General features: G+C 45.1%; 2 protein-coding genes across 3 annotated transcripts in view; one reads left to right on the forward strand and one right to left on the reverse strand.

The window, feature by feature from the left end:
* Positions 1-22,722, reverse strand: part of LOC147205262 (zinc finger SWIM domain-containing protein 6-like) — a 62,435-nt gene extending 39,713 nt beyond the window's left edge. Inside the window, exon 1 of the mRNA XM_086111247.1 lies at positions 22,180-22,722. Within this exon, the coding sequence (XP_085967373.1) occupies positions 22,180-22,621 (442 nt within the window). The 5' untranslated portion in view covers positions 22,622-22,722. The remainder of the gene's footprint in view (positions 1-22,179) is intronic.
* Positions 22,723-24,917: 2,195 nt separating this feature from the next.
* On the forward strand, positions 24,918-27,458 carry smim15 (small integral membrane protein 15). 2 transcript variants are annotated; one of them, XM_086111435.1, is made up of 2 exons: positions 24,918-25,021; positions 26,688-27,458. In XM_086111435.1, the coding sequence occupies exon 2, from the start codon at positions 26,692-26,694 to the stop codon at positions 26,908-26,910; it is 219 nt and encodes a 72-aa protein (XP_085967561.1). In that variant the 5' UTR covers positions 24,918-25,021; positions 26,688-26,691; the 3' UTR covers positions 26,911-27,458. The 2 variants fall into 2 exon arrangements, with proteins under 2 accessions (XP_085967561.1, XP_085967562.1); XM_086111436.1 differs by lacking the exon at positions 24,918-25,021 and adding an exon at positions 25,029-26,026.
* The last annotated feature ends 439 nt before the right edge of the window (positions 27,459-27,897 follow it).

Here is a 27,897-nt window from a genome sequence, read left to right on the forward strand (position 1 = left end):
TGATTCAGTTTTTTTAACACTCTCAAATCAATTTCACAGAACGTTTTGTAGTAATTTTTGAAACCTACTTTTATTATTTTACTTTCATAGTAATGCCCTAAGTGTCTTCTGTTTTTGTGTTTGAACCTTGTCCACGTAATTGGTATTTTTAGTGAACTACTTATTTCTCTGCTTTGATTTTAAATGCCCTAAATTATTTTCTTCTTTTTAATGTCTGAAATTCATGCTTTATGACTTTAAATGTTGTCTGTAAATGTTATTTAAATATGTGATGCACATTGAGTTACCTTACGCGTATGAAATGCGTTCTATAAGTAAAGCTGCCTTGCCTTGCGAATCACACCACGATCAATAACCCCAACCATGAAACCACTTGTGCGAACTACTAAACAATGAGCTCCAATGGCAAAAGATGTGAAACATTACATTCCTAATGGCCCCCATCACCAAAATCGCTTGTGAACCGTTCCACTAACAATGGTCAGCATTGGTAACCTCAATCAGGAATGTCACCAATGTAAACCGGTACACTACCAACCGCGCTTTACCGATGTGAATCACTACACTACTCATTGGCTCGAGTCATGAAAGTCACAGATGCAAAGTGGCCCCAAACACAGAATCACGAGTATGAAACACGATACACGACGATAGTTCCCCACAATGACTCCCACTGTAAGTCGCCGACGTGAGCCACTATATTACCAATGGCCCCTAATCGCAAAATAATAATAATAATAATAATAGATTTTATTTATAAGCAAAAGGCACCTTCTACGAGCCACTACACTAATAATCAGTCAAGCGACATTGCGAGGGAACCGCTTCACTCGCAGTGGGCGTCAACTGTGAAAGCGAGCGGCTACACGACAGGTGGCCCCAATTAAGGAAGTCAACCAAGTGAACCGCGCTACACTACTTCCTTTTCCCATCTTCTGATATGAACAAACTGTCAACATTACAAATAGGTGGTTGACACAAATATAGGTGCAGTTGTGATTTTGGAAGCTCAAAGTCAAAGTGTGTGGCTAAAAAGCTTCTAACCACGTCAAGATCGGAAAGTTTAGTTCAGTAAGTGAACTAATTTATATGCCAAGAAGACTCCAGAGACTTGAGTCCAGAGTACACTGGCTGACTTGGTGTGTTTTTCCCAAACAGACTAGCGTGAGTTGTGTTAGTTTACACAAAAGCAGAATGAGGCATGAAAACTCCCCCCAAAGCAGATTTTTTCTTTTGTTTTGAACCAACTTCAAGCAGTCACTTTTTCTCTGCTCAAACATCTTTTGTGTCAGGAGGCGTGTGCATCAAACAAGCCGTTTTGATTGCGAGCGCTTATAAAAAGCAGTCCGATTTGGTTACAGCGCCTAAGTCTGATTATTTAGCAGCCCTCCTCCTCCTCTTCCTCCACTGGGCCCCCTCCAGCTGTTTGGATGGCTGCTTGCTTGTCATCTGCCTCTGTTCCTTCAAGTTTCTCCCCCTCCCCGTTTTCAAGAAGCCACAGTGGGAGCGCAGCTTGTCGCCGATAAATGGCGGAACACAGGACACTTTGAAGTCTGCGCTGCGTTCAGAATGCGCTTTCATCGTCCTGCATCTGTCAGTCAAGGCGAGGAGCCCAAAAGGAAACTTTTTTTTTTTTTGTTCGTGTTGCACGAACCGTACAGCCTCTCGTTTCCTCTTTGTTCATACACAAACAACCAAAACGACTAACAACAGCCAGAGTGCACTGGATAATAATCCACAAGGCGTTGCCGTCGTGATGTGACCAAGTAGCTAAGGCTTGTGGAGTAGTCACATGAGGAAGTGGTTCTGCGGGGTGTGGCGTAAGTCAATCATGTGAACCGCTACACTTACCAATGACCCCAAGGGTAAAAGTCAAACACGACACTCCAAATGCGAAAGTCACCCATGTGAAACACAACTGTCAATGAACCCCGATGTGAAACTTTTCTAAAAATGGTCAGCTAGCACATGTGAACCACTATCCTACTAATGGCCCCATTTCGGAAAGTTATCTATGAGAACCACTCCATCGGCAATGAACCCTAAAAAAAAGTGTCATTTGATGGGCTGCGTGATATGCAAAGACGTGCAATAACTTTCATATGGATGCATGCTTTTATCTGACTTTGACCAATCAGATGCAACCGTAAATGAGTATCGGCAGGCAAACAGTGTCTAGTTGCATTACGATCACTAAATAGCTTAAATACTAACAGTTACTACAATTGATTCGCGGCAAATACATTAAGCCTGCTTACTTTGCCACATGAAAAAACTATTTTATTTGATCATAAAAATGTCATTTATTTAAGTCCATGTTTAATACTGCAGTAATATCGATATCGCAATTTTCAAAACCCACATTGCAGGCTTTTCCAATATTGCGCAGTTTTAATGTGAATCACTGCGTGATCAGTGGCTCCAGTAAGCCACAAGGCTGCTGTGCTATGCATCTGACTGTCCACTTCCACGCTGCGGAAGTGCATCTGTGGGGTGTTTTGTAACTCCATACAAGGGGGGAGGGGTGTCAGAGAGGAGGTAGAAGGCCACTGACAGGTGTCTTCCACGGGTAAGAACCCCACCTATTCCCGCAAGCCCGCAGTCTAGGTCTGACAGTCACAGAAATGACGAGGGGAGGGGGACGAAAAGCTCTGTTCCCTGGGCAAAAATCAAACCGCCGGGAGATGTGACAAGGCCGACTTCCCCCTTCGCCGCTTCCACCCCCACCCCGTGCCCTCTGCTGCCAATCACGCGTCACATGCTTCACACCCTCGCCCGACGCACACACTCCCGTTGGTGCCAGGGCCTGGGCTGTCTCTCCAAGTTAAAGAGATGTAATGGAGAGAGCGAGCGGACAAAGAGACACATGAGGAGAGAGGCCTCCAATGTGCTTGCCGAGCGTGGCTTGGAGGGGGGGAGCGAGCCACAATGAGTTACAGTGACTAACGTTACCAGCCAGGGAGAAATGCCTGGAACAGAGCGGCTGGGTATGCGAGCCAGAGGACTGAACTGCGGCCAGCCTGGATGGAGTCTCGGTCCAGATAAGTTGGGCTCAGACCAAGGGCCCAGCCACAGCTTGTCGGCGACAGGAAGAAGGGATGGAGGGAGGGGGGGAGGGAAGGCGAGGCGGGCTTATGGGCAAAACAGAGAGAGAGAGAGAGAGAGAGAGAGTGTGTTTAGAGGCTTTTCAGCTGCAAAAGCGGGGATGGTTGGAAGGGAAGCGCTGCAAGTAAAGCCAGCCGAGCTGGATCCGAGGCGCAGAGGCAGGGCCATGGCCGAGCCGGGACGGCGGAAAGAGGAGCCAAGGGCTGGAGGCCAGAGGAAGGGAAGGAAAGAAGGGGGGGGGGGGGGCTGGAGCATAGCTGGGGCCAAGGCCAGAGCCGGGGGCCCCCAGCTTTAGATTTAGTCAGCTGTTCCCCTGGCCAGCAGCTGGAAGGACATACAGAGAGACGGATGAAAGAGGGGAGAATTTTAACAGGAAAGCAGAGAAGGAGAGAGAGACGTACGCAGGGGTGGGAGTGGAGGTTTAGGAGGTGGACAGTGGAAACGCCATTACATTCCAACTAGCAGAGGTGGCAAAAGCACTCACACTCTCTACATTGGTAGAAGTACTGTACACCCTTGGGGGAGAAAAAAAAAGAAACCAAAAAAAGGTCAAAAAGTACAGATTCAACTCCTATACTTTATTAAAAGTAAAAATATATGAAATCTGACATTCATGCTATCGAAACGTGTTCCCGTAGCTTTGCTAACGTTGTGCCGAGTAACGAAAAAATGCTAAATTAGCCGAAAAAAATACAGCGAATGAGGCTTGCACAACCAACAATTTATTTGTCATGAATCATGACTGGAGCCGACAACGTCAAATTCTATTAAATAAAGGCCATGGATTGACATTATCTTGCTTAGCCAAACCGGTTGCCATCATTGCTCATAGTTCATCGCTGGATATACACTTTCATCCTTGTCGCTGTTGTCAGTCCCCCCACCAACCCCCACCCCCTCTCCACATTATCAACGCTCCAAAATCTCAACTGTGGTTGACTTTCCCTCTCTCTGCTTTCCATCCTTATTTTCGCGGTGCCGTCGAAATCAGTAACAAGGTTATTTTGACACCGTAAAGAGAAACAAACGAAAGCTGAAAAACGTACTTAACTACAGTAACAAAGTATTTGTACTTTATTCCACCTGGCCGCTGCCGACGGTAACGCAGACAGGAGAAGGCGCAGACAGGAGGTGGTTTAAGGCTCACTGGGCTCTCCAAACCACTCGTCCCCTCCTCGCTGGCTCACCAGACCGGTCCTCCTCGAGCCAGTTGCGCTCGGGCAACAGGCCCGCTATTCATTGCGGATCGCCCAACACCGTGACCCTAAGCACGCTCCAGTAGCCCCTCACTAACAGGTGCCATATACGCACGCTCACTCAGGAGCCAGCGGTTGCAAATGACAACACACATGACTGTGAATTGTGAGGGATTGTGGGGGGTTGGGTGCGTAAGTGCTGCACAAGTAAGGAAAAGCGAGGAGCAAACAGGGATGAGATACATTAAATTGTACATATTTGGTTTCTAGGAAAAGCTGAGGTGGGGGTGGGGCTAATAACAAAGCACTTTATGAAGGATCATATTCCATTCAGATGGACACGGGCGGGTAAAAAGCATTTTGGCCACGAGTGACTCAGCACTCAGATTGTGCAGGTGTGCGACGCTTGCATACACGTGCTGTGCAACGCATATCAATGAGGTGTATGTGGCCTGCTACCTCCTTCATTTGCTTTCCCATACGCCACAGTTTTGCATACCGTAGAGAGGATTTTCCTTAAAAAGGAGCCAGAAAAGGAGTATGAAGCAGGAAAAACTGATGCAACTCCATTTCTGCTGCCCATGCTTGACATGGGCTACGGTTTACGGTGGAATGACGTCACCCAAATATGTTTTTACCTCAATCACAAACCAATGAAAATGTAGTAGTCAAGAAAATCAATCAATACATTGGAATCTAAAAAATATATTAAAAAACAGTTAAGTTTGGCAGTAAATAAGCGGGGATTCTTGAGCACATTCCCACTGCACAAACCTCATATGTCGTTCCCACTGTAAACTGAGGACTTCTTTTTTTATTTATTTGTAATGAAATAATTACTTGAACGAAGTAACTAAACTAACTACATTTATTCAAAATCAAACATATTTCTGTTGGATCGGTTTGGGGGAAAAAAGATGTCTGTCCACACAAACCAACTATAACCCGGATCAGATCCATTTTGCGCAGTCAGTTAAACAGCATGGAAAATACCATTCAAGGCCCACGAGGGTTCTCAGTTTAAAGCGGAGTACCGTTGTTATGACGGAAACAAAACAGGAATGTGTATATATTGTAACTCAAAATTCCCTGGCGGACAATCAACAAACAGCACCGCCCCCGATAAGAGGCATCTCCACCAAAGGTAGAATTTGTGCTTGATTGTAAAATATCCAATAATGATGTTGAGGACAATTAAGAGTCATCTATCAATCTAATATACGAGTTTCTGAGGTTTGAGAGGAAGCTGGACCACGGGGGGAATGCAAATTCCACGCAGGAAGGCCGGAATCGTAATCCTAAAGCTCAGAATTGCGAGGCAGATGTGTTAACCATTAGGGCACCGTTCTGCCTCAAACCGTACCACCTGGTGGAACCAAAGCTCAATTCGAAAAACTCCTCCTTTCTCTCCCCTCCATCACTCTCCTGCCTCTCCCTGCCTCTGCCCTTTCGTCTTCCTTCTACCGCTTTCCTGCCATCTCATCCCCCTGTTAGCCCCCGCCCCCCCACCCTCCGCCCCGCTTTATGGCGCAGGCATCTAGTGTGGAATATAGATCAGCGCGAGATGGATGGGACACCAGGAGCTCCGGCCAATCCCGTAGGTCCCAGACCAAAGATTAACTAAATATTAGCTGACAGCGAGAAAGCGAGGCAGGGACACAGCTGCAGCTGCCCGTGCCACGGCTCATGGAACAAACGACACAGCGTCAGCCTCAGCCCAAACACACCGGGGAGGGGTGCAGATTCGGGCATGCACATGCAATCAGAGGCACCCTGGGAGAAGAAGTGCACTAATCAAATTCTCCTCTGCCAAAGCGGACTGCGGGGGGGGGGGGGGGGGGGGGTTAAAAAAAAGGGAATAAATCTTTATTAGGCGATGTGTCCCCTGCTTTATCGATCGCTTTGCTCCTTCTCTCACTCATCCCCCCTCCACTCTTCCTTTTGTTATTTTAGCCGTGCGTCTGCCAATGCACTCCAATCGAGTCCAGCTGTACATCAGAGACGGACGGCCATTACCCACGTCTTGGACTGTCAGTGGCTGTGAAAGGGTTAGGAGGTGAGCTGACGTAGCCGCCCAGGAGGGATGGCTAACAGCTTTACAGCTATCCAGAGAGACAGACAGGCAGCCAGATATGAGGTTCTGGGCAAGAATGCAGACAGACAGGGTGGAAATGCCACTGTGGCGGCCAACTGTCAACAACACCACGGCGGCTCTTTGCCATTGTTGAAAGTCGTGTATGGTTGTGTAAAAAGTATGGCTGGGACCCAATAGAACAAGGCGCAGTCAAACCAGTGGAGGTGTTCAGGAGCAAAATAAATAAATAAATAAAAAAACAAGCAAGCAATAAATCTGTGAATCTATTAAATGTGTCCACACGAGTACCGACAGCCCGGTTTGAGCACACTAGCATACTATGAAGGAATAATTTTTCCTCACCAACAAAAAGGAAGGCATTGTACGCACACACATGCTGAATATTGCATAAAGACAAGCAGTCGACAAGCACTTTACCTGTACAAAACAAGGTCTATATTTTATTGATGACAGCAACTCAAGTAAACAAGGTTACAAATCGAAGCAGACGTGAAAGCTTTTGCTTCTCATGAGAATGTTGCCAGACGTTGAACAAAAAAAAAGGTTTGAGGTTACTTAGGCTGGAGTTACACCACAAAACCAAAAGCGCCATTCCAATTCCACGTACAATTCAAGCGCATACATTTCATGTCCAGTTCAGATCCAAGATGGCTGCCGTTCCACTAACGTGAAATAAGTGAGGCTCAAATTACACGTAATAACTGCACAACACGGAGGTAAACGATAACACAAATATTAAGCATCACATATAATTAACTAGATTTGGGCAACTCTTCTTCCATTGATTTAAACGAGGGAAACCTCGAGATGAGTCCGCTGCCTGCCATCGGAAATTACTTTGCTCATTTGGTAATGAGCACACTTCTATTGTAGCGTTTTTAGATTTTGTTTATTTGTCGACACTTTTACAGTTGTTTTCATTTAAAGCAAGGGTTGCTTTGGGCGTTTATTTGCGGTGATTTTGAACCAGTCGACTCAATTGGACGACGCCAAGCTGGCATCGGTATTCATCCAAATCGGCGTGTTTCTGCTGCATTCACATTAGCAGATACAATTTATTGAGCAAATGTTGAGCCACGTTTTAAAAAGGCCTGATTTCAATCCGAAGACATCTGATTTGATTTGCATTTTTCTATTTGCACTTCCAAGATGCGTGTCGCAACTGTGCCACTTCAGAGCAAATCGTCGGAAGTGTATCACTTCAACTATGCGAGGTTAATCCAACCTTAGTGATTTAGCCTCCGTTAGCTCAAGACAACAATAATCACCTAAACGCAATCGATGGAACTATTATTTGACCGACTGTATTATTATGCCCAGCACTGTGATGTGACACAAATGTGACACAAAACTCCAGGCCAAAGTAATTTTCTGTACCATTTGCTATTATATTCTTGTGAAAATCTCAGCCCCCACCGAGTAAAAACACAACTTGCGCAAGAACGTGCTTGTTCATGGAGCAACAAGGACCAAACATTAAAGAAGCAATGTTGTTGCTTGCCTGAGCGAAAGCGTGTAAAACATAAAGGGGAGGAATCGCTGGGAAAACTCCAGAGAGCAACATCACAGCAAATAGGCCGAGCGCTGTTACTCCTAATTCCAGACATTGGTAAACACAACTTCTAAATGTAGCAGCAGATAGCCCTGAGGTCGAGATGCGCACTCGCGCCGACTGGGAACAAGACGCCGAAAGGGAAGAAAGCTAGCCGCGTAGCATAGGCAAGCCATCCCTCTGGGAGATTGGACACAGGAAGCATTATGGAAACATGCTGTATCTCGATAAGGGCAGTGTAAATAAGATATGAGTTTCTATTGCCCGGCTTGGGAAATGAAATGGGGGGAAAATTGAGAAGCGCAGAAATGGAGTGTCGAAGAGCATATAAAAAAGGGAGAGGGAGGAAAAGAGACACGTGGGATGATTAGAAGGACCTCGAGAAGAGGAAGGAAAACCATGGCTGAGTATAAAGAGCAATAATTAAGGCTACGTTTACATAAAAATGACCCAGTAAAAACGGGAACCTCAGCGGAAAGAGGATAAGGACGTCACGTGCGTTTGCTTGCCCGGCCACTAGTTGGCGATGCCAAAGCACGGCATCTCAAATAGTCATTTTAATACCCTTTTCTTTGATTTAGTTACTAGTTTGGAAGTATGAGAAAGTAATGAGACTCCGCTGGACACAGAAGCGGTGTGGTTATTCTTCTTCTACGCTATAAGCACAAATGCTAGTATAGGAAGTCCTCTGTGTTTTCAGAATTTAACTATTGCATGATCATATGGGTCAACTTGACCTGCTACCTTTGCATTAAAAGAAATGTGTGTGTGTGGGGGGGGGGGGGAGCGGAGAATTTGTGAAGGTCAAGCTGAGACTATATCAACCAACCACTGTATACCAACCAATGATGTATACAGTACATGGCAGCATAAATAGAAAGAGAAAAAAAAACACCTTCACTTGGATATACTTGGATCAGAATCAGGCTTCTTCCAATGTGGATTCAAATCAGATAGGAATCAGGAATCAGATATCTGCCAATGTAAACGGTTGGCTCACCATCATCAAAATGACAATCAATGAAAAAAAACTCCAATCAATAATGACACATAAATGGCATCATAAAGAGAAAACATTAGCCCGGAATCGTGTGTCGTCAGCTCCAAATCGGGCCTCTTTCTGAATTATACCCCCCGCCCCAACAAAAGAGTCAATGGTGATAGTAAATCTGAACTGTAGCACAGTCCATTCAATATTTTAATTATTTGTGAACCTTTATTTGGCCAGGTTGGTCCCATTAAGAGCAAAAACCTCATTTCAAAGTGAACTGGCTGCAGCAGCAACAAAGTTACAAGGACACGAAGAGAAACAAAGTACAATTTACAAAGCACAACTTTTTGCATTTAACCATCTAGCTCAGAATCAATTGTTCACACAGGCCAGCTAAAACAACAAACGCGTCTTTTATTTGAGACTCAGAACGTTTAATAGCCACGGTACCTTGAGCTTTATGAACTATGCTTTATTCAAAGGTGCATAGACGATTAAAAACGCAAAACGATTGCCGAGGATGACACTGGTGTGCCGTAGTTGTTTGCTCATTGTTTCGGCGATACACCAGATGTGCCGCTTCAAAGGCATACTGGATGTGGGTATTTATCCTGAGGCCTATTTTCCAATCTGACTGAGTTCAAGGTTCCCTAAAAAAAAAAGCATGGGTGCAAACGTCCCTTTGAACCGGGACAAAAGTGAAACAAGTGCGTGTGGCTGCCTGTCATACCAGGACGGCCTCTCCCTCTCTGGTTTTCAGCTGCGACTTGCCGCAGAGCTCATGTCTCGCATGCCACAGCGGCCTGACATCGCTGCACCAGGCGCAGCCAGAGGCACCGAGTGCTCTCTGGGCCCCCTCGACACCGCCACCCTTTCCCCACATAGCTCACATGGTTCCTGAAGCCTTTTGGGCAGGGAGGGTTGAGGAAAAAAAAAAAAAAAAGACCTGGCACATAACACTCTTTTGTGCCGTTTTGCCTGTTTATAGACGTAAACCTTTAAACGTGAGACTCCTTGAGCAAGTTTATTTTCATTTATTATACCTCTGACTGAAGTTATGGAGCTGTGAGTTGTACATTTTAATCATCTACGAATAGCACAACTTCATTTGTATGATATATTTATTTTTCTGAATTAAAAAACATTTTTTTTTAAATATTTATTAGCAATTAGGTAGTCGTGGCCCACCAGATGCAGCGCGGTCGGTGGTGTTTTTATTTCCAACGTGCGTTTTCTATTTAACACCGAGCAGAAGGGCTCTGGAAGAGCTGGATGGAACCTATCGCGGCTCTGATTCCTCATTGTATTCCTAATTCAGCAAAAGGACTTCAAAAGCCAATGTTGTAGAGGAACTGCTTTCTCTTTGCATGCAAAAGGCCAACTCTGTGTTTATCGGAAAACAATAATGGCAGCTTGCTGGTCTAAGTAGAGCAATTGGCCACTGGGGGGGACAGTCCGACCATGATGCCCTTTGGCTTTAGTAAATCCCTGGGGGTGAGGTGGGGGGGGAGTGTGGGGAGTAAAGTGACGAGGTCAACGCTGGGACAGCTTGATGAGAGGAACACCCCTATCTCGTCGTACACTTGCATGACAGGGGTCAGCGGCAGGTAAGCCCTCATCGCTGGCGGTTGTTTATCCTTAGGCGCCGTGGCGGTGGCGCCCCGGCACCGCCGAGCCAGGGAGCGCCTTTAAAAAAAAAACATGTGTGTGCGTGCAGGAGTGAAAAGGAGATAGCGTGGGAATGAAGACAGACGGGAATGTCATCCACCCGCTTATCATTTGCATGCCTCACCTTTTCGCATTCACCTCCCCGTAAATACTCTTGGTGAGCCCTCTGCGCTAAGATAAACATCTCAAGTGGCCAACTGTTAGCGCATCGTTTCGCTTTAGCTTTAGGGACATTGTGAGACAGCAGCAGCTAACTTTCTGCTCTTGACGCAACAACATATTCAGATTAAATACACACGTGCGCGCAAAAGAGGATTGTTTGTCGCCTTTGGGCTCAGCCGGGCAAAAGCAGTTTGGCTCCTGGCAAGGAAACAGATGTTAAGCAACATGCACAGAGAGGCTCTGTTTTGTCTTAAAGGAGAAATTTATGCTCTTTTCCCAAATTAAAATAGTTCCCAGGTGTTTTAAAAACATATATGTGGCGTGCTTTTATCAAAATCCCCAAGGATGAAGAATGAAAGCATAGTTCAGAAACTATTTCTTATCTTTCTGAAATTGACCCATTGACAGGGGGTGGCCAGAGTTCACCCCGCCCGATGTACTCTTTCTCCAATGGTCAGTACAGATTCAGTTGCCATGACGACTTGCGTCAGCGCGTGCATATAGCGCTACTTCCAACAGTTGATGTTACGTTGCGCTTCTTTAAACAGCCAATTAGTTGAGAGTGAATCAACAGAACATGTGCTGGTTGCAGCCAAGCAGCTCACTCCATCTTGTCACATTTGATTCATGACTACAATTCCACAAAATCAAATTTCGATCACCTAATTTATTTTTTTTTTTTGTTATGCCCGTCTAAAGGAGAATCAAAGAGAAGAAGTCTCTCAAGACGACATGCGAAATGGCTGATTAAGATCTCACGTGCAGACCTCCATGGCTAATCCATAGTTTGGGCTCATGTGTGCAGCAATCACTTTGTGAGCGATAAGTCTGTTTAACTTCAAAATTGTAGTGACATAAGAGATCGTTTTATGTAGACTACAAATTTTAAAAAAGTGTAATATTAAATAATACTAAAATGCCAGCCGCTTTTGTTTTGAATACATGAGCAAACTAGCTAGCTAGTACAAGCTAGCTAGTGGATGAGTTGAAGGTCACTTAAAAGCTAACGTCTTGAGGCAAAACCAGATCGCTGCTATTCATATAAGCGCTAATAGAAGCGATAATAGCAAATTGCTTGCTGCTGAAGTGGGACGGAAGAACGCCTCAGCTGAATAAGAAATATGAAACCCTGTTCATTCATCTGTCTTTCACTGTCGCTGTTAAAGTCACCAGAGCGAGAGGTGCGGTTCCAGCACAACGACCGAGCCAAACGCAGCAGTCAAGTTGACAGCACACGAAAAAAGGTAACAGATGTGAAGATTCATCGCCACATGATTCTGTTCAATAAAGTGGTAACGGCAACTTTATTATAGAATAACAAACGCTCACTGCACCGTGTGTTTACTAAGAGCATACGATTGTACTTATCTCATTTTTACATTTGTATGACTAATAAGAATGTTAAATCACTACTTAAAACATTGCCTCTACAGGAAAAAAAAAAGGTTTATGATTGCTGACAGTTTGCCACTTTCGGATGGGGAAAATTGTTTGGAACAAATCAGAGACTGTGTTCAGCCTTAAGAGCTTTCACTGTACACAAAATGTCCACTCGCACAAACACTAGCATACAGCATCCATACATTTGAACATTCCACCGCAGTAAGCAAGTAAGCCATTTTGTGCTTATTTCAGCAGGCTATTGGTCCAAAGAGGAATTCATTAAAAAGAGAGAAGCAAAAAAAAAATGTGAGCATCTGATAGGAGAATGCTGAGTGCTGCATTCCCTTGTTATTATTGCCCAATCGAAGGGCAGCGTGGCAATAAAAGTCATTAAATGAAATAGGGGGAAAAAAATGGCTTTTAATAGGCCCCTGTCATTGTGGATTTAGTGCGGCCTTTCTGCTGCCCTGCCTGCCTGCCTGCCTTGCTCCTTCCTCGTGGGGAGGTGTGTGGAGGAAGAGGAGCACCAGTGGATTCCTAGACAGAGTCTCGCAGCTGACGCAAGGCGAGCAGCCACAGTCTGGGAGCGGAGACAAGTGGAGTTGGGAAAGGGGCGGGTGAGGGGGAGCCAGGACGGAACTCAGGTGGGTGCTTTATTACTTTAGCTGGTTTATTTTAACGGGACATACACACAGTGATATGGTGAATTGAAAATGCGTTAGCGTGAGGGGTGATTTTGCAAAGCTACATCTGGAGTGTGGTACTGAGGCAAAGCTGGCTTTGGTGATTTAAGGAGGAATTGACCATGTCTGAGGCTGGGAATGGGAATCGGGGGAGAGATGAGGCGAGGGGTGGGGGGTGGGGGGGGGGGGCTGGCACCAGAGAGCTGGAAAGACTGGAAATAGGGCCGAGACATTTGGACAGTCCATTGGTGTGTCTTGGTGAAAAGAGAAGTGAAGGCTGGGTGTGGAAAACAGAACTTGGAGGGGATGTGGGGGGTTTTGAAAGCAGGGGTGAATCACTTGGAGTGGGGGGGCCATGACACACACGCACGTGCTCTGGGACCGTCTGGTGTGCAAGGGACTTAACGGGCTGCTGTAAAGGGACACGTTTGATCGCCCACTCCCTCGTTTCTGATGCTTGTCCAGACAAAATGACACATTTTTCTTTTTTTTGTCGTCGCATATGGCAGTGATTCTGTTTTGATTGCTTGTTGGAGACACACACACACAAAAATTGGGCAATTTAGCATTTTAATCCCAGTCGCCAAAATAATCAAGAGACTGGAAGACGATAATGGGAATAATTGCCACACTCAGGACGACAAACACAAAAACCTGTCTTTTTTCTCCAGACACATATTGTAAACACCCGCAAGACTACAGAAGCCATGTTCTGCTACTGCCATAATGGCCATGCATAATTAGCATAGCACAAAGTAGAGCATAGATCTCAGCCAAAGCTGAAATGCTAACCAAAATAAAATGGTAACGACATTGTGTTTGTTTGCCCATCTGTTACGCGAAGTCCCACATAGTAAGAAGTCCTCACCAAACTAAAGTATACTGTCGCATTATGAACAAGTGGTTAAAACGAGGTTGGCCGTGGCCTAAAACTCGTGCATAGCATTGCACATCTTAGCGCTAACATGCTAACATACAAAAGTCAAAGTGGCTTTGGGTCCTGGAATGGGAATGTCAGACAAACAGAGAGAAAGCGAGCGAACGAGAGAGAGAGAGAGAGAGAGAGAGCGAGAGCGAGAGATGTATCCCCAAAGATAGTCTTACACATGAATGCAGCCGCTGCCCCCTTCGCCGTCCCTCACGGACAGCCAGATGTTTACACTAGCTCCAGGCTCAGCCATGTTTCCATGACGATACGTGCCCAGGGCTAGACAAAACGGGCCGGAGGTAGACCCGCAATCCAGGATTTTGGCTCACCTTTGAGGCTGCGAGGGGATCATTCTTCTACGCCTTCCGCATTACTCCATCGATTCAAACCATTTAAACTTCAAAAGATTCCCCAAATTAAGGACACCTGGGGTATTATTTTCCACATACTGCAAAAAAATGGCCACACCCCCAAAAGCCGTTCAAGTGAATCTGCATTAAACAAAAAAAGTTCCCCACCTTTCCGAATTCAATCGGTCGATGGTCTTTTCCTTGTATCGCGTTTTTCCACCTATGAAGGCACTCAAAAGTCCTTCACGTCGATTTCACGTTCACCTGCTGATGACGCAGCATCAGGAGCAAGTGTGGGGTTCAGTAACTTGCTCAAGGACCCTTCGACACGATTACAAGGGGTCGGGGATCGAACCCACAAGCTCCGAGTTGGGAGACGACCACTCTCCAAGCAATGCTGCCCCCATTCAAACCGTCCATCTCACTCAGAACATCTTATTTTTCACAGAATAAGTATTCCCATATATCCCAAATTCCACACACTTCAGAATAAAATTCCCTAATTTTCACAAATAAAATTCCTAAATTTAAACGCTCATTTTTCATAATTAGCTCCATCTACAATCTAAATTCCATGAGCGATTCAAAACATTTTGGTAAACTATTCTCAAAATTTCACAGTACACTCCCCAAATGAAGACATTTTACACATTTAGCTCCCGCTTCCACAATTCTTGATAGATTCAAACGATTCCAACTTCAAACTACTCAGCTCATTCATGACGAAGGGTTGCAAACGATACCACGTATTATCAGTTTGGATATTTCTGCACAGTTTGGTAGCAACACTTTAAAAAAATAAACACATTCATTTTTTAAAAAGTAAGTGTGTTGCTTTGAGCAAACTATGGACTGTATTTTGTATGTGGAAAGAGCAAAAGTTGGATGTGTGCACTGTGATAAACTGCAGCAAACTTTATTCAGCCTCTGGGGCCCCACACATCAAGCATACAGCATGTGGGGCACCGCCTGAAGAGGCTAAAAGTATTTGATGTGGGGGGGGGGGGTTGGTAACGTAACAACATCTTGGAAATGATTACCATTCCCCAAAATCCAAATTTTCCCAATAAAATTATAAAATTGAAAGATATTTTACTTCCACATTTCTTGTCGGATTATTTCAACTTCATGTTACAATCACCAATCCAATTCATTCCAGAGAATTTTAGTTGAGCAACATCTTTTTTTTTTTTTGCGTAACCTCAATTTCTACAGAAAGCTCTTTTTGACTTTCCCAACATACACGAATGCCTCAATAGACATGAAATGACTCATCGGCCTTTCATTTAGAATAACATGAAAGACTTTTTTTTTTCTACAAGAGGGGTTGGGAAATAGTAGGGGGGTGGGGGGGGGGGTTCCGAAAAGTTCTGAATCACATTGTGTTAGCAACTTGTTCAGCTGTCACTTGGGCGCTGCGCATGTGGGCTCAATTTTGATGGGCATTGGAGCAGGAGGAGGATGAAGAAAAGGAAGAAGAGGAGCAAAAAGGAGGACGAGAAGGAAAAGATCTGAGATCCATCCAGATCCACCCACACTTGAGAACAGCCCGCACACCAAAGGCGAAGAAACCCTCAGCCACCTCAAGCTCATGGGTCTGGCGAGTGACATTCTCGTGCAAGATTGATGCATCATGCGCGTCGTAAATTCTGCACCTTTGTGGACAAAATGTCGAGCCCCCGGCCATAAAAAAATAAAATAAAATAAAATAAAACCTTTGTTGACTGTATTAATCAAAAGTATGAATTCTTATCTGTGATGGCAGTTTGTATTTTAATGCAGATTTGGATTGGATTTCGATCTCCCATCGCAGTTCGCTAGTCAAAATTTGCATTTTTGCGCCCCATCAAAACACAATTAACAGCAAAATTGAGAATCACAAACTTTGTGAACTTAAAAAAAAGCAATTGCTCCTCAAAAGTAAAAAGTTGCTCCTAAATTTAAGTAAATGACTCACAAAACGAATTTTCAAAGAATTTTGCCACTTTCAGGACACGAAATTGCGAAAATCAATCCACATTGAGTCCACCACTCAAGGAGACTGAGGGTCTCCTTTATTTACATGGTGGACACAATAAGGACACCTTTTTTTTTTGCTAGCCAAGAGGTGATTGAGGGGAAGTGGAGTCCGTCCATGATAACAGCAGAATGTTGCAGATCTTGCACTGGATGCTGTACTTGAGTATTCCAGCAGGGCATTTTGGCACGTTTCCAAAGCTCTGGACCGGTTTAAAAATAGTACAGAAAACTGTAAAAACCATGCTAAATTGAATTTATCATTCAGAGTAAATACCATTTTGAAGGTCAAGTTTTTCATCAGTCAAGTGAGCATGATTCAGATCTTTAACTGGGTCTCCGTTATTTGACCATTTTTCCACTGCGCAGGGCCGACTCGTCTTTCCATTTCAAAAATAGTTGAGGAAAGTGCAAATATAACACAGCATTTGAGTTGCATAATTTGTTGGATATTATATGCTACGTCCAAAAGTCTTGCCCGATCTCGAAATTAAAACCGAAAACGTCTTGACCATGAGGCGGACGTACTAACCAATAGTACACTGCAGCCACCTGTTTTAAGATTTTAATTGAAAAAAATCAATTACAAGCTACACGTTGCACGGATACAAAGACTCTTAAATTCTGGCTCTTACTTGACTGACATCATGATACAATATGAAACAAAAGAAAAAGCAAGAGCGAGTGGATGACGCAGAAACCTAATTACGAATCTCCGGAGCATGAATAAATTAACCCGAGTTACGAGCAGAGACAGGCATGCGCGCACACACACGCTGACAGAAAGGAGGTGAACGGGAGCAAGATGACATTCACACTCAAACAGGTACTGCTGCTGCTGCCGAGTGAAGTCTGTTAGGCGACGTGGTTCAGTCGCGCCACTGTGGGCACTTTTTATTTTTATTTTAGTCTAATTTTAACAACATTTAAAAAAAGCCTCGTCCCGTGCGCCTTGTCATTTAGATTTGGGGCAGCTGCTTCATAAAAATGACATCTTTTTCCATGTGAGGATTTAGTCTAACAAAGGGGTGTGGGGAAAGAGGAGGCGTGCGGCCTAATGACATTGCGGGGAGCGACATATGCCAGGCATCACTATGTCTGTCGCTCCTTGGGGACATTACGGTAACAGGATAGTAAGGAGGAGGCGGCGTAGTGTGTGTGTGTTTTACCTCCGGGCAAAAAGCCCTGGAGACAGACAGAAGGGAGGGAGGGAGGGGGGAGGGGTGCGAGGAAGAAATACAGGCGTGAGGGGTCAGCAGGAGGAGGAGGAGGAAGAGGACAGTAGATGAATGGGAGAAGAGGGGATGAACTTGACCCAGTCTGGAGGACTAAAAACAGGAAGGAGGGTAATGAAGTTGAAACATGCTTTGTCATACCTCACCAAAGCCATAGGATTAGACTTCTATAATTAGAGGACAGGGGGTGGGCATCATAATGCTAGCCTTCATGTTCGGCCACCGTGAGCAGCTATGGTTAACTTACACAAGGGGGGAAGGGGCTCATCGGGGGGAGGGGAGGGACAGAGGTCACGAACAAAGTGGATGTTTTTGGAACACTTTGGACAGTGCGTACTCGAAAACGGTGCATTCAAGGATGCTGGTCCTTGAGGGTACGTTCATACATCAACCACCTAGCAAAAAAAAAACAAAAAAAAAAACAAAAAAACTAAACAAAACCCAACATGCTGTAATGTGCACTCCAGGCCATGAGATGTCGATACGTGTAGCGACTGCATGTCCTAATGCAGTGATTCCTATTCATCGAACCCTTCATTAGTAAAAAATAAAAATATGATTATTTTACAAATTCAAGACATTAAAAAAATGCATTTATTAAAAACTGAAAAAAAGTAAACACAATTAGTATGAAGTATAATTTTTTTCAACTGTGCACAAAATGAACCAGCCAGTGATGGCCAAGCGGGCGTATCATACCTAATTGACATGTTGAGTCGGGTGTGTCTTAACCTCCATGGCAGAGGCTAACTTAAACATGACACTTCCAACGACTGCTGACCTCCAGCAAGCAATAAACGAGTTAGCACAGAGGTGTTAGAATACGGAGAGACACGGCATGCTCAAGTACCAATGTTCTACCTGTTTTTCATTTGATTGGTTTAATATTTATGGCCTAAAAGTGTTTTCCATACAAATATTAACTGTAATACAGACTTTACTACTGTGTTAGTGTGGGGAAGTAGTATCGGAAAGTATGTGTTCTGAACAAAGTACAATAAAAGAACTGCAAAAAAAAAAAAGCACACTTGCTAGTTTAATGATTTTATTCGTCTGGATTGCTGTAGCCTCTTTTTTTCCTCACATTTCCGAGCTGATGGCCAGTAAAGTGCACATAAAGAAGCTCTTAAGAGCACAGGTAGCACACCTGACAAATTCATCACTACCCGCACGGAGCGCCGGACCGTCGGCTAACGCTTCCGTATGAATATTTATCTGAAGAGGGCCGGCGTCGGAACAGATGAGCTCGCAAGGCTGGTGACGGGGGGGATTAGCAAGCTCACCATCCATCTCGCTCGCTCGCATTCGCCGCTCGCCATCCGTTACTTTCCTCCCGCAATCACCATTTCAATACCCCCCCTCCCTGCCCCCGTGTCCTCCGGGCTTCCCTGCTATCACCTCTACTATTGCTCTTTCCCTTAAACACTGCCCACCACCCACCCGCCCTCTTCTTCCTCTATCCAATCCCTCCACCGGGCTGAGATATATAGTTTTATATATATATACACATGTATATGCTCAAGGATGGATGGATGGAGAGAGGAAGGGGGGGGGGTGTGATTAATGTCTTGGAGAAAAAAAGAAATAATCACAGGAGACTGGGGGGCTGGTAGTTGGCCTTAGGGGAGCAAATATGGAGAGTTTTATGGCTGGGGAGGAGAGGAGTACAGCGACAGCAGATCCATTCAAGTATATTAGCCTCCCTCACCCCCCCCTCCCACACGCACACAATAACCTCAGCATCTATTCTATTGCGCTACTGTCTTTCATCATCAACAATGAATCCCATCCCTGTGACAGTGCACGCACGCACACACACGCGCGGATAAACACTTTTTTTTCCAGGCCACTGTATATATGTGTGTGATGGGCCAATACATGTGCTGTGTGATGTGGCTGACAGCCCCCTCACCACCCCCCGCCCCTCTCTTTCCCTACCCCATGCTGCCCTGCTTTTAAGCCCCTCATCCTCCAGTGGCTGCCTGTCCCCTGGAGTAGATTGCATCTTTTATTTATCACTTTTTCCTCCTCCTTGGCTTTATTTCTTCTCTACTGCCAACCACATGCAAAAAAAAAAAAAAATGGAGCGAAAATTGCAATCAGTATAACACGATGTCATCCTCCTGCTGTGTGCTCGCCTGTCATCCTCGCCTCTGTTGTGAGCGCATGAGACTGACAGCCCGTGCAGACGAGGACACAAACACATGCGCAGACCGCCAACCCTGAGCCCCTCTCTTCTTCTCTCTCACACACATACATGCTCGCACAAACACACTTGCAGACAAAGGACAGGCATAGTAACCAATTAGGCGATTAATTGATTGTTGAGAATGATTCCAATTGTGCGGGATTGATTGCCGATTCATCGCATCTTGAAGCAATCAAGACAGAACTGAGGGCTCGCTCCACTTAGCGGATGATGTCAACTATGGGTAGAGGGGGTCTACGCAAGCACACTGGTATGGAAGCAGGAGTTTAGAACATTCAGAAAGCGCTCCCGTTTAAGAATGGGGGAACTGACTGGGGTTGACGGACGGACTGCTGTGAAAAGGTATGACCAATTAGTCCATTGATTACATCCATCCATCCATCCATTTTCCGATCCGCTTTATCCTCACAAGGGTCGCGGGGGGGTGCTGGAGCCTATCTCAGCCATCTTCGGGCAGTAGGCGGGGGACACCCTGAACCGGTTGCCAGCCAATCGCAGGGCACACCCAGATGAACAACCATCCGCGCTCAAACTCACACCTCGGAACAATTTAGAGTGTTCAATCAGTCTGCCATGGATGTTTTTGGACTGTGGGAGGAAACCGGAGTACCCGAGGAAAACCCACGCAGGCCCAGGGAGAACATGCAAACTCCACACAGGAAGGCTGGAGCCGGGATTTAACCCACGACCTCTGCACTGTGAGGTCGATGCTAACGCTAACCACTGGACCACACCATTCATTATGTATTGCTGTTTTATTATTGTTGTTATTCTTAAAAACAACGGTAGGTTCAGAACCAGTGCAAAAAAAAAAAAGATCCAGAAAAGTTTACATCTCGGATTACTCTTTCTGTACCATTGTTGCAATCAGGAGAATTACGCTCTTCTTCTTAAGAAAATGATGCGACTGAATCAAAAGCGCCTCTGCTGGTTGCAGCCTAGAAGTGCACACCATCAAAACAATCCCCAAATATTCCTGTCAGTCACTTCCAACCCTACACACTGATGCGTGGCTAGTGAAGGTAGCACTCATGCTCGTGTTCTTTCAACTGTGTTTGCATTTGCTATACTGTGTTTATGTTAAACAATGGCTAGAATTTGTAGGATGAACTATGACAGCGTAATCAAAACTGGCCAAAATGGGCCATGGCTCGATCATCTAAGTAAATGTAAATGTTATTGTGTTTGATGTGCTCTTTATCGTTAATTTAATAATAATGTTCACTCAGTATGTTTGAGTGAGAGATAGCAGGCACCTATCCATCAATCAATTCTAATGCACTTGTCATATTTATTGGCGCTTATGAGCTGGAGACGATAAGGAAAACAAAAGATTCAAACCCAGATCTAATGACTGTGACGCGGATCTGCTATTCACTACGTAACCACGCATTACTGTGACATCCATCCCTCCATTTTATGGCACTTATCCTCATTAGGGTGGCAGGTGAGATAAAGCCCATTTTAGCTGACTTTGAAGTGAGAGGCGGGGTTCGTCAAGGGCTGGTCAGTTAATCAAAGAGCAAACTACGACTCACACTTACAATTATAGGAATTTCGGACTCCTATTGTCTTAACATGCATGGTTTGGGGATGGGAGATGAAGTACAAGAAAACCCATGCCAACATGCAAACTCCCATGCCCAAATTTAAACCCAGGACATTTCACTGTGAGCCAGACATGCTAACCACTAGTCCAGCGTGCCGCCAAGCACCTAATAACTGTTAATTTATCCGTAACTCTGTGCTCAATCGAGTTCCCAAACCCCAACTCTGGAGCGTGAGCGTCCAATGAGTCTAATAGTGGAGAATCTGGTAAACAGGCCAGCTCCAGAGGAGAGTGGAGAAGGGGGGAGATCTGCCCGCCTGTCTGCCTGCTCCATGGCTACTATTGTGCATTGCACATTCTCCAAGCCCACAAGAGCTCCAGCCATCTCCGCACACAGATTCTTTGGAGGCATAGCGAGCCAAGGAGGAGGAGGAGGAGGAGGAGGGGGAGGAGAAGGAAGATCATGCATAAAATCTTGTTTGCAGGATGCGTTCAGATTCAGATGAACCAGGGGAGGGTAATGGGATTAGAATCCTGAACGGCTTCCAAGGGTGTGGAGTGGGATTGACAGCTCCCGAGTCCAACGCGCTTGGTGAAATAGGAGGAGAGAGGAAAAAAGGCGAGAGATAGGGGGGTTCTGATGCCACATTCCCCACTCCCCCGTAATAAAAGTAGGTGAATCATTTGCATCCAGCAGCCACATAAGTCCTGGCATTTTACAGAGCGAGAGAGAGAAAGCGAAAGAGTGTTTGGCAACCAAAATAGAAGCACTGTGGCTTTAAATCGCCCCAGCCCTCCCACCCTTCTTTTCTAAATATCGTCTATTTAGCCAGCGGTGAAAAGATATAGGGGGGCTTTTGTCTGTGGATCGGTCGGTGCTGGTGGGGGGAAAGCTGCAAAGGCACAAAAATAGGAACAAAGTGCTATATAGGCTTCCATTGGGAGGACGGGGAGAGCTCCGGGGAAAGGAGAAGTGGGCTACTATTACGTGGAAATACCCGGCATTGTTTACACTAGAATAGAAAAAAAACTGGCACTGGTGTTGATTGGCACTCACCGACTTGCAGTACGTTGTCCACCCAGCCGCCCTCCAGGAGAGTGACACCCCGCAGGAAAGGCAGCTGAGTCTCGTCGTTATTGTCCCCGCTAGTTCCACTCTCCTCGGCCCCGGCGTTGAAAGACGAGTACATGCAGATCTCCTTCTCGCTCCGCGGGAACGACCAATATACGATCCGGCGCTGCACGGGCTCCGGGATCCGCTCGAAGCGCTCCTCCACCCGTTGGAAGGGCCACTTCTCAGCCACTCGGCGCGCCGCGATGTCGAGCAGCGACTCCGGGTTGTGCGCCTTGCCGCTCTGCCCCGCGGCGGAGCCCGAACCACCACCGCCGCCGCCGCCACACAGGACTCCTCCAGCCCGCTGCCCCTGCCTGCACGCCGGGTTGTAGCCGGGCCGGCAGCAGAGCCGCTTGGCTGGAGGCTGCTGGACTCGCTCGGCCATGTTCGCACCGCTTCCGACCTGCTTCGCCGAGCCTCTCCGATCATATAAACAGGATAAGGAAGAGAAAAGGGGCACTCTCGCGCCGATTGTTTGCCCTACATGGGCAGGCAAGCCTTATTTGGTGATAGGGGCGGAGAAGCGTGTCGTCACAGAGGCTTTTGTGTATATATGGGCGTGGCCTCAGAGGGGGTGCTGCTATAAAAGGAAACGGAGGCGGAATTCCCGAACGTCGGCAAATCCTTTGTGAAGCCGTCGGGGCGCGCGAGGGCGGAGCCCCGACGGCCGACGGGGCCTTTTGAAGTTTTGCCTTCTTGTTGGGAGTTTAAAGGCGGAGGCTTAATCCAGAGGCGGCTCCCAGCGGGCATAAAGGGGGGCGAGAAAGCCCACTTTTTTCTCTCCTTTCATTTTTTCTCCTCCAGTGGAGCTGCAGTAACAGCATGATGCTTGTTTTTCGAGGCCTGGCGCCTCCCGAAATGCTGACTTTTAGCTGTTAAAACAGACAAAAGACATGGTGGTAAAAGTTAGTGAGGTGGACATGTAAACCAACATGCATTTGGTACCTGGGCCTTCAGTAGGGACTAACCCAACTGAATCCTCATCTTAATACTACTTCCTTTACATGAATACTATATATACATACAGTATATATATATATACATATATATTTAAAACGCATGTACAACACACAACCGTTCCACAGATATTATTCCGAATCAAGCGACAAGAAAAGCCATGAAGACTGTTGGTGAATCTCTGGCGAACGTTTGCTAACCTTGAACAAACCCTGATGTGAAATCAGCATTCGCTACTTTCGCAAACACTTGCAAACGTACGCCTCTCAGTAGGACACACTGACATTGACGCCCGTCAATGTCATGTGTAAACAAGTGTCTACTGTATGAACTGACTAAGTAACTACCTGCTTTTTCTCTGATTATAAAAGGAAGGCATGAGGGAGGCATTCACTTCAGCCTCTCCTAAGTGAATGTTTTTTTTCTTGTAGCACGTTCTCCAACTCCCCCCCAAAATGTCTGCTGTGTCTCAATGTCTGGCCACATGATTACTTTCCCGTAACAGTCATTAAAAGTAGTGGAGGTGGATGGATACAAAATGGCGGTCATATCATTTGGTGTGCCCACCTTCCTGTGTGTGTTCCGACTGTGACAAGAAAGTGGGGCCGTGCTTTTGCGGGTGTTAGCTTGTGGTTACATCGCCTGCCCCCGGGCTGCCCACCACTGACAAGACGCCCAGAAATTACTGGAATAATTAAAACAATTAAACAAAATGGCCGCCAGATTGCCGGTGTGCTTCTTAATGGGCTATAAAAGCCAGCCAAAAGTATGCCAGTAAATCAGAAATGCTAGCAACATGTTCCTAGCTGCCCCCGCCGCGACTCTTGCGAGGGGAACTAAAAAGGCTGCCCTTTGAACCACGTTGAAAGCGATCTGTGCCGTATGGAGCCAGCAGATGTGGCCTAACCTGATTTGGTTTCAATACTTCCCTACAGGAAGTTCACAAAGCCAGGAGGTCCTGCTTTGTTATGTTAGTCATCTTTCTCAAAGGGCCAAAAGAGCCTTTTTGGCTCCCTTTCTTCTTGCGGACAGGAGTTATTGCTTTATAATTTGCAGGATTTTTCAAAAAGAAAATTTACTAGTGAACACATTTTTCTCCCTAATAAAAGCCAGGTGTCAATTTTTTTGTGTGGGGTTTTTTTTTTTTACAAGGTAACGTGTTTCACAGTGTGCCTCCTCAAATAATAGTTTGTGCTCCAATGCAGGCAGACTGTGTCTTTATCAATCACTACTCAGCTACAATGAATGCCTCATATATATATTTTTTATAATAGAAGGAAAATGTTATCCCACAAGCTATTATGCATATATATATATACAGTGTATATATATAAAATTAGAGCAAATATTTAAAGCAATTACTTTTTATACATACATAACAATTTGCATTTTATGATGTTTTAAAATAAAATATAAGTATTGTTTTCAATTAAAAAGAAAATTAATTGGATCGACTTTATTAAATAAAGGTATACTGTATATTTACTGAACAACAAAATCCATCCCGGCAACCAAGTCGTACCTCCGCCTGGAAGGCTCTCCACAGCCTGTTCAAATGTTTCTCAGTGATAATGATTCCTTGCTTTTCGTGATGTCCTTGTTACTGATCCAGAGGCTACGGCATTTTAATGTAAAACTCTGTCAATAACTGTTCATTTTCATTGCTCAGTGTTTATGTTTTTCCTGTGCATGACAAACATCTTTGACTCATCGTAAAGAACTACAAATCCCAGATAAACACTGTGAGACTGTCACATCCTCCCTAGCCCTGCATCCGGAAACAGGACAATAAACCGAAAAGGGAGTAAAACGAAAGCATCTCACGCAGGTTTGTGTCCGTCTCGCCGCGCAATTTACAACTTACCTTTTAAAATTCACATCTGTTCGCTTGTTTCGTTTGTCGAGCTTCTCGTCTTTGATGCAACACGGGCCGTTATCCGGCCACTGGCTAGCTGTTGATGCTAATCCTTGTCGAAAATGTCGCTTAAATCTCTCACGGAGACCATCAAACTTCACGTGTTTTACTAACGACAGATGAATAGAAACGAGTCGTGATATTTTTGAGGACGTCGAGCTATTTTTTTCGTTCGTCTTGAATGATGAACAAGTAGCGAGCATCAAATTAGTTATTATTCTAAAGGTGTGACGTTCATTTTACTCACTCATATCGGCGAGTATACGTTATTTACGTCTGTTTAAGATCGAGTTTATGCAATGGTGCCTCCGATTTAGGCTGGTGGAATCTTTGTGTGGCACCATAGGAGTTAGTGTTGAGCTTGTGTACCTCATTTTTTTAAGTTCGGGGTTAGAATCTCGGCTCTGGCCTTGCTGTGTAGCGTGTTCTTGCCGTGCTTGTTAACTTCCGGCTGCATGGGGATTCAAAGATTAAACCATTAATGGCTGTCAATTGTGAATGTTTGTGTAAGATAATACAGAATGTGCGTACAGTGTCTCGCCTATCACCTTAAATCGTCTGGGATAGACTGCAGCTCATTCCCGACCCGAATGGGGATAACATAACCACTGGGAAATTGATATTTTAACTGTCTAAAAGAGCCATAACTCTTTTAGACAGTTAAAATATCCATGTTCTGTCACAAAGACAACCGAAGAAGTGATAATGTAGCACAACATTTTTCCTCTTTTATTAACTTGAGAGTAGCACAGAAGAAATAAATGGCAAGCGTTGCCTCAAGGTTTGATGCCATCAACGCCCTAAGTTTTGCTTCCAAAATATACAACTGATTAATTATACCTGAAAAAACAATGTGCTTCATGTTCTTTTTCAGATTCAACAGCGAATTTTACAACAGCTGACGTTCTTGGTTTTTAGGCAAGACAACATTTTCCACAAGTCATTTGTTCGAGTTGACAGTATCTGTCAATTCTCTTCAATAAGGACTCGGGACGGGGAATATTTTATTTTTTTCCTCCGAATGTATCGCATTGTTGTTATTGCTCCCTAATTCACATTTCTCCATGTTACTACTGTTCCTGTTTTACCGCCTTTGGTTTTTACCTCAGAGGTTAATAAGTAACATGCCTCTTTTGACAGATATTCTTTTTTTATATTTGGGACATCAATGGAGACAGACACCATAAAAATACAGTACAGATCCATGAAAAATGTACTTAAAATTGATCTCTCATTTCGTAGATAGGTTAACGGTAACCTTCAAACACCTGTGACACACAATTCCTGAGGGAAAAACAATGGAGCTTAATTTGGGACCTTCTCCCGCCAACTTCTTGCTTTTAAGTATGCTGCATCTTTTCTAGTAAAAAAGAAAAAAAACGTGCTGCCAGGCATGTTGAAGCACAATGTGGAACTGTACAAAAAATCTCTCAATTGGGACTTGCCTTTCCTCGATATTGCGGGGGAACACTATTTGTCTGTAATTATTTTCCATCACCGCACAACGTTACACTGCATGGCATCCAAAAATGTTTGCCCCACTGGTCACCCAACCACTAATGCACTATTCTTTTCCCAGCACCATGATTGAGATGATGCGAGCATGGGCCCAGTACATTGTGGAGTGGGCCGCCAAGGACCCCTATGGCTTCCTGACCAGCGTATTGCTGGCGCTCACACCTCTCTTCATCGCCTGTGCGCTGTTGTCGTGGAAACTGGCTAAAATGATTGAGGTTCGCGACAAGGAGCAGAAGAGGAGGCTGCGGCGTCAGGAGAACCTGGCCAAGGTGAAGAGGAACTAGAAAGACGGCTGTGTACAGGATGAAGGCCCCGCCCACCCATTGCCTTCACCACCAGCGCATACCCTTTGGGGTCAGGGCTAACTTGCCCCCACTCGTCGAACAGTGCCAAGACGGAAGTTCCCGTCGGACTTTCAGCAGCAAGAGTGACATTTTGATACACAAGTTTGCTTGTAAATATCAAGTCAAGTACAACTTTGTCGTCAAATTTGGTGTATGTGGAACATAGAGCACAGATGAAATTTCTTCCCTCTCAAGACAACATAAGTATCAAGTACATCTTTATTGTCAAATGTGCACATACAGCACAGATGAAATTTCCTCCCTCTTAAACAGACAACAAGAGGAGCCGCTGCGGGTGCCTGCGCCACCATCAATAGAACACTTAACATAAAACGACAAAATAATACAACATAAAACAAATATGTGTAGCTTTTGCCACACATAGCATTCCATTTTTAACATCACCTTTATGTTTGTTGAAATGAAGCTCCTCTGTACCTAACAGATTTATTTGTAATCAATAAAATTTTCAGAGTTGCTTAAAAAAAGCCTATTTTCTTTCAATTCGTTACCGAAAATGTACAGTGGTGCCTTAAGAGTTAATTCATTCTTCTGACTGAATTGTGATAGATGTGCTGTTTTATAGGAGAAGGGAATCTGGTGCTGGAAATCTGCTGATTCCAATTACGACTATTCCGCGGTCTGTCTGCTCTTTATCAAGAGCTACTTCATTATTTGCTTTGAGAGGGCATCCCAATAATATAGTGGTTAGCATGTCTGTTGACTGAACAGTTTAAAGATCGTGGGTTCAGATCTCTGCTGAGTGTTGGCATTTTCTTCCAGTGATTGCACGGGTTTTGTCTGGATTCTCCGGCTTCCTCCCGCATTCTCCAAAAAATCTATTTTACACTGGGGGGGGGGGGGGGGGGTTTACCAGCATTAGATATTTACATAAACAAGTATGGTCATTGTTTGCATGGCCTGGCC

This window comes from Hippocampus guttulatus, chromosome 5, assembly GCF_054856545.1.
Source record: "Hippocampus guttulatus isolate MCC_2025c chromosome 5, RoL_Hgut_1.0, whole genome shotgun sequence".
NCBI classification, from domain to species: Eukaryota; Metazoa; Chordata; class Actinopteri; order Syngnathiformes; family Syngnathidae; genus Hippocampus; species Hippocampus guttulatus.

Excerpts from the sequence above, each read along its gene's own strand:
- smim15 (XM_086111435.1), top strand. The coding sequence starts at position 26,692 with ATGATTGAGATGATGCGAGCATGGGCCCAGTACATTGTGGAGTGGGCC.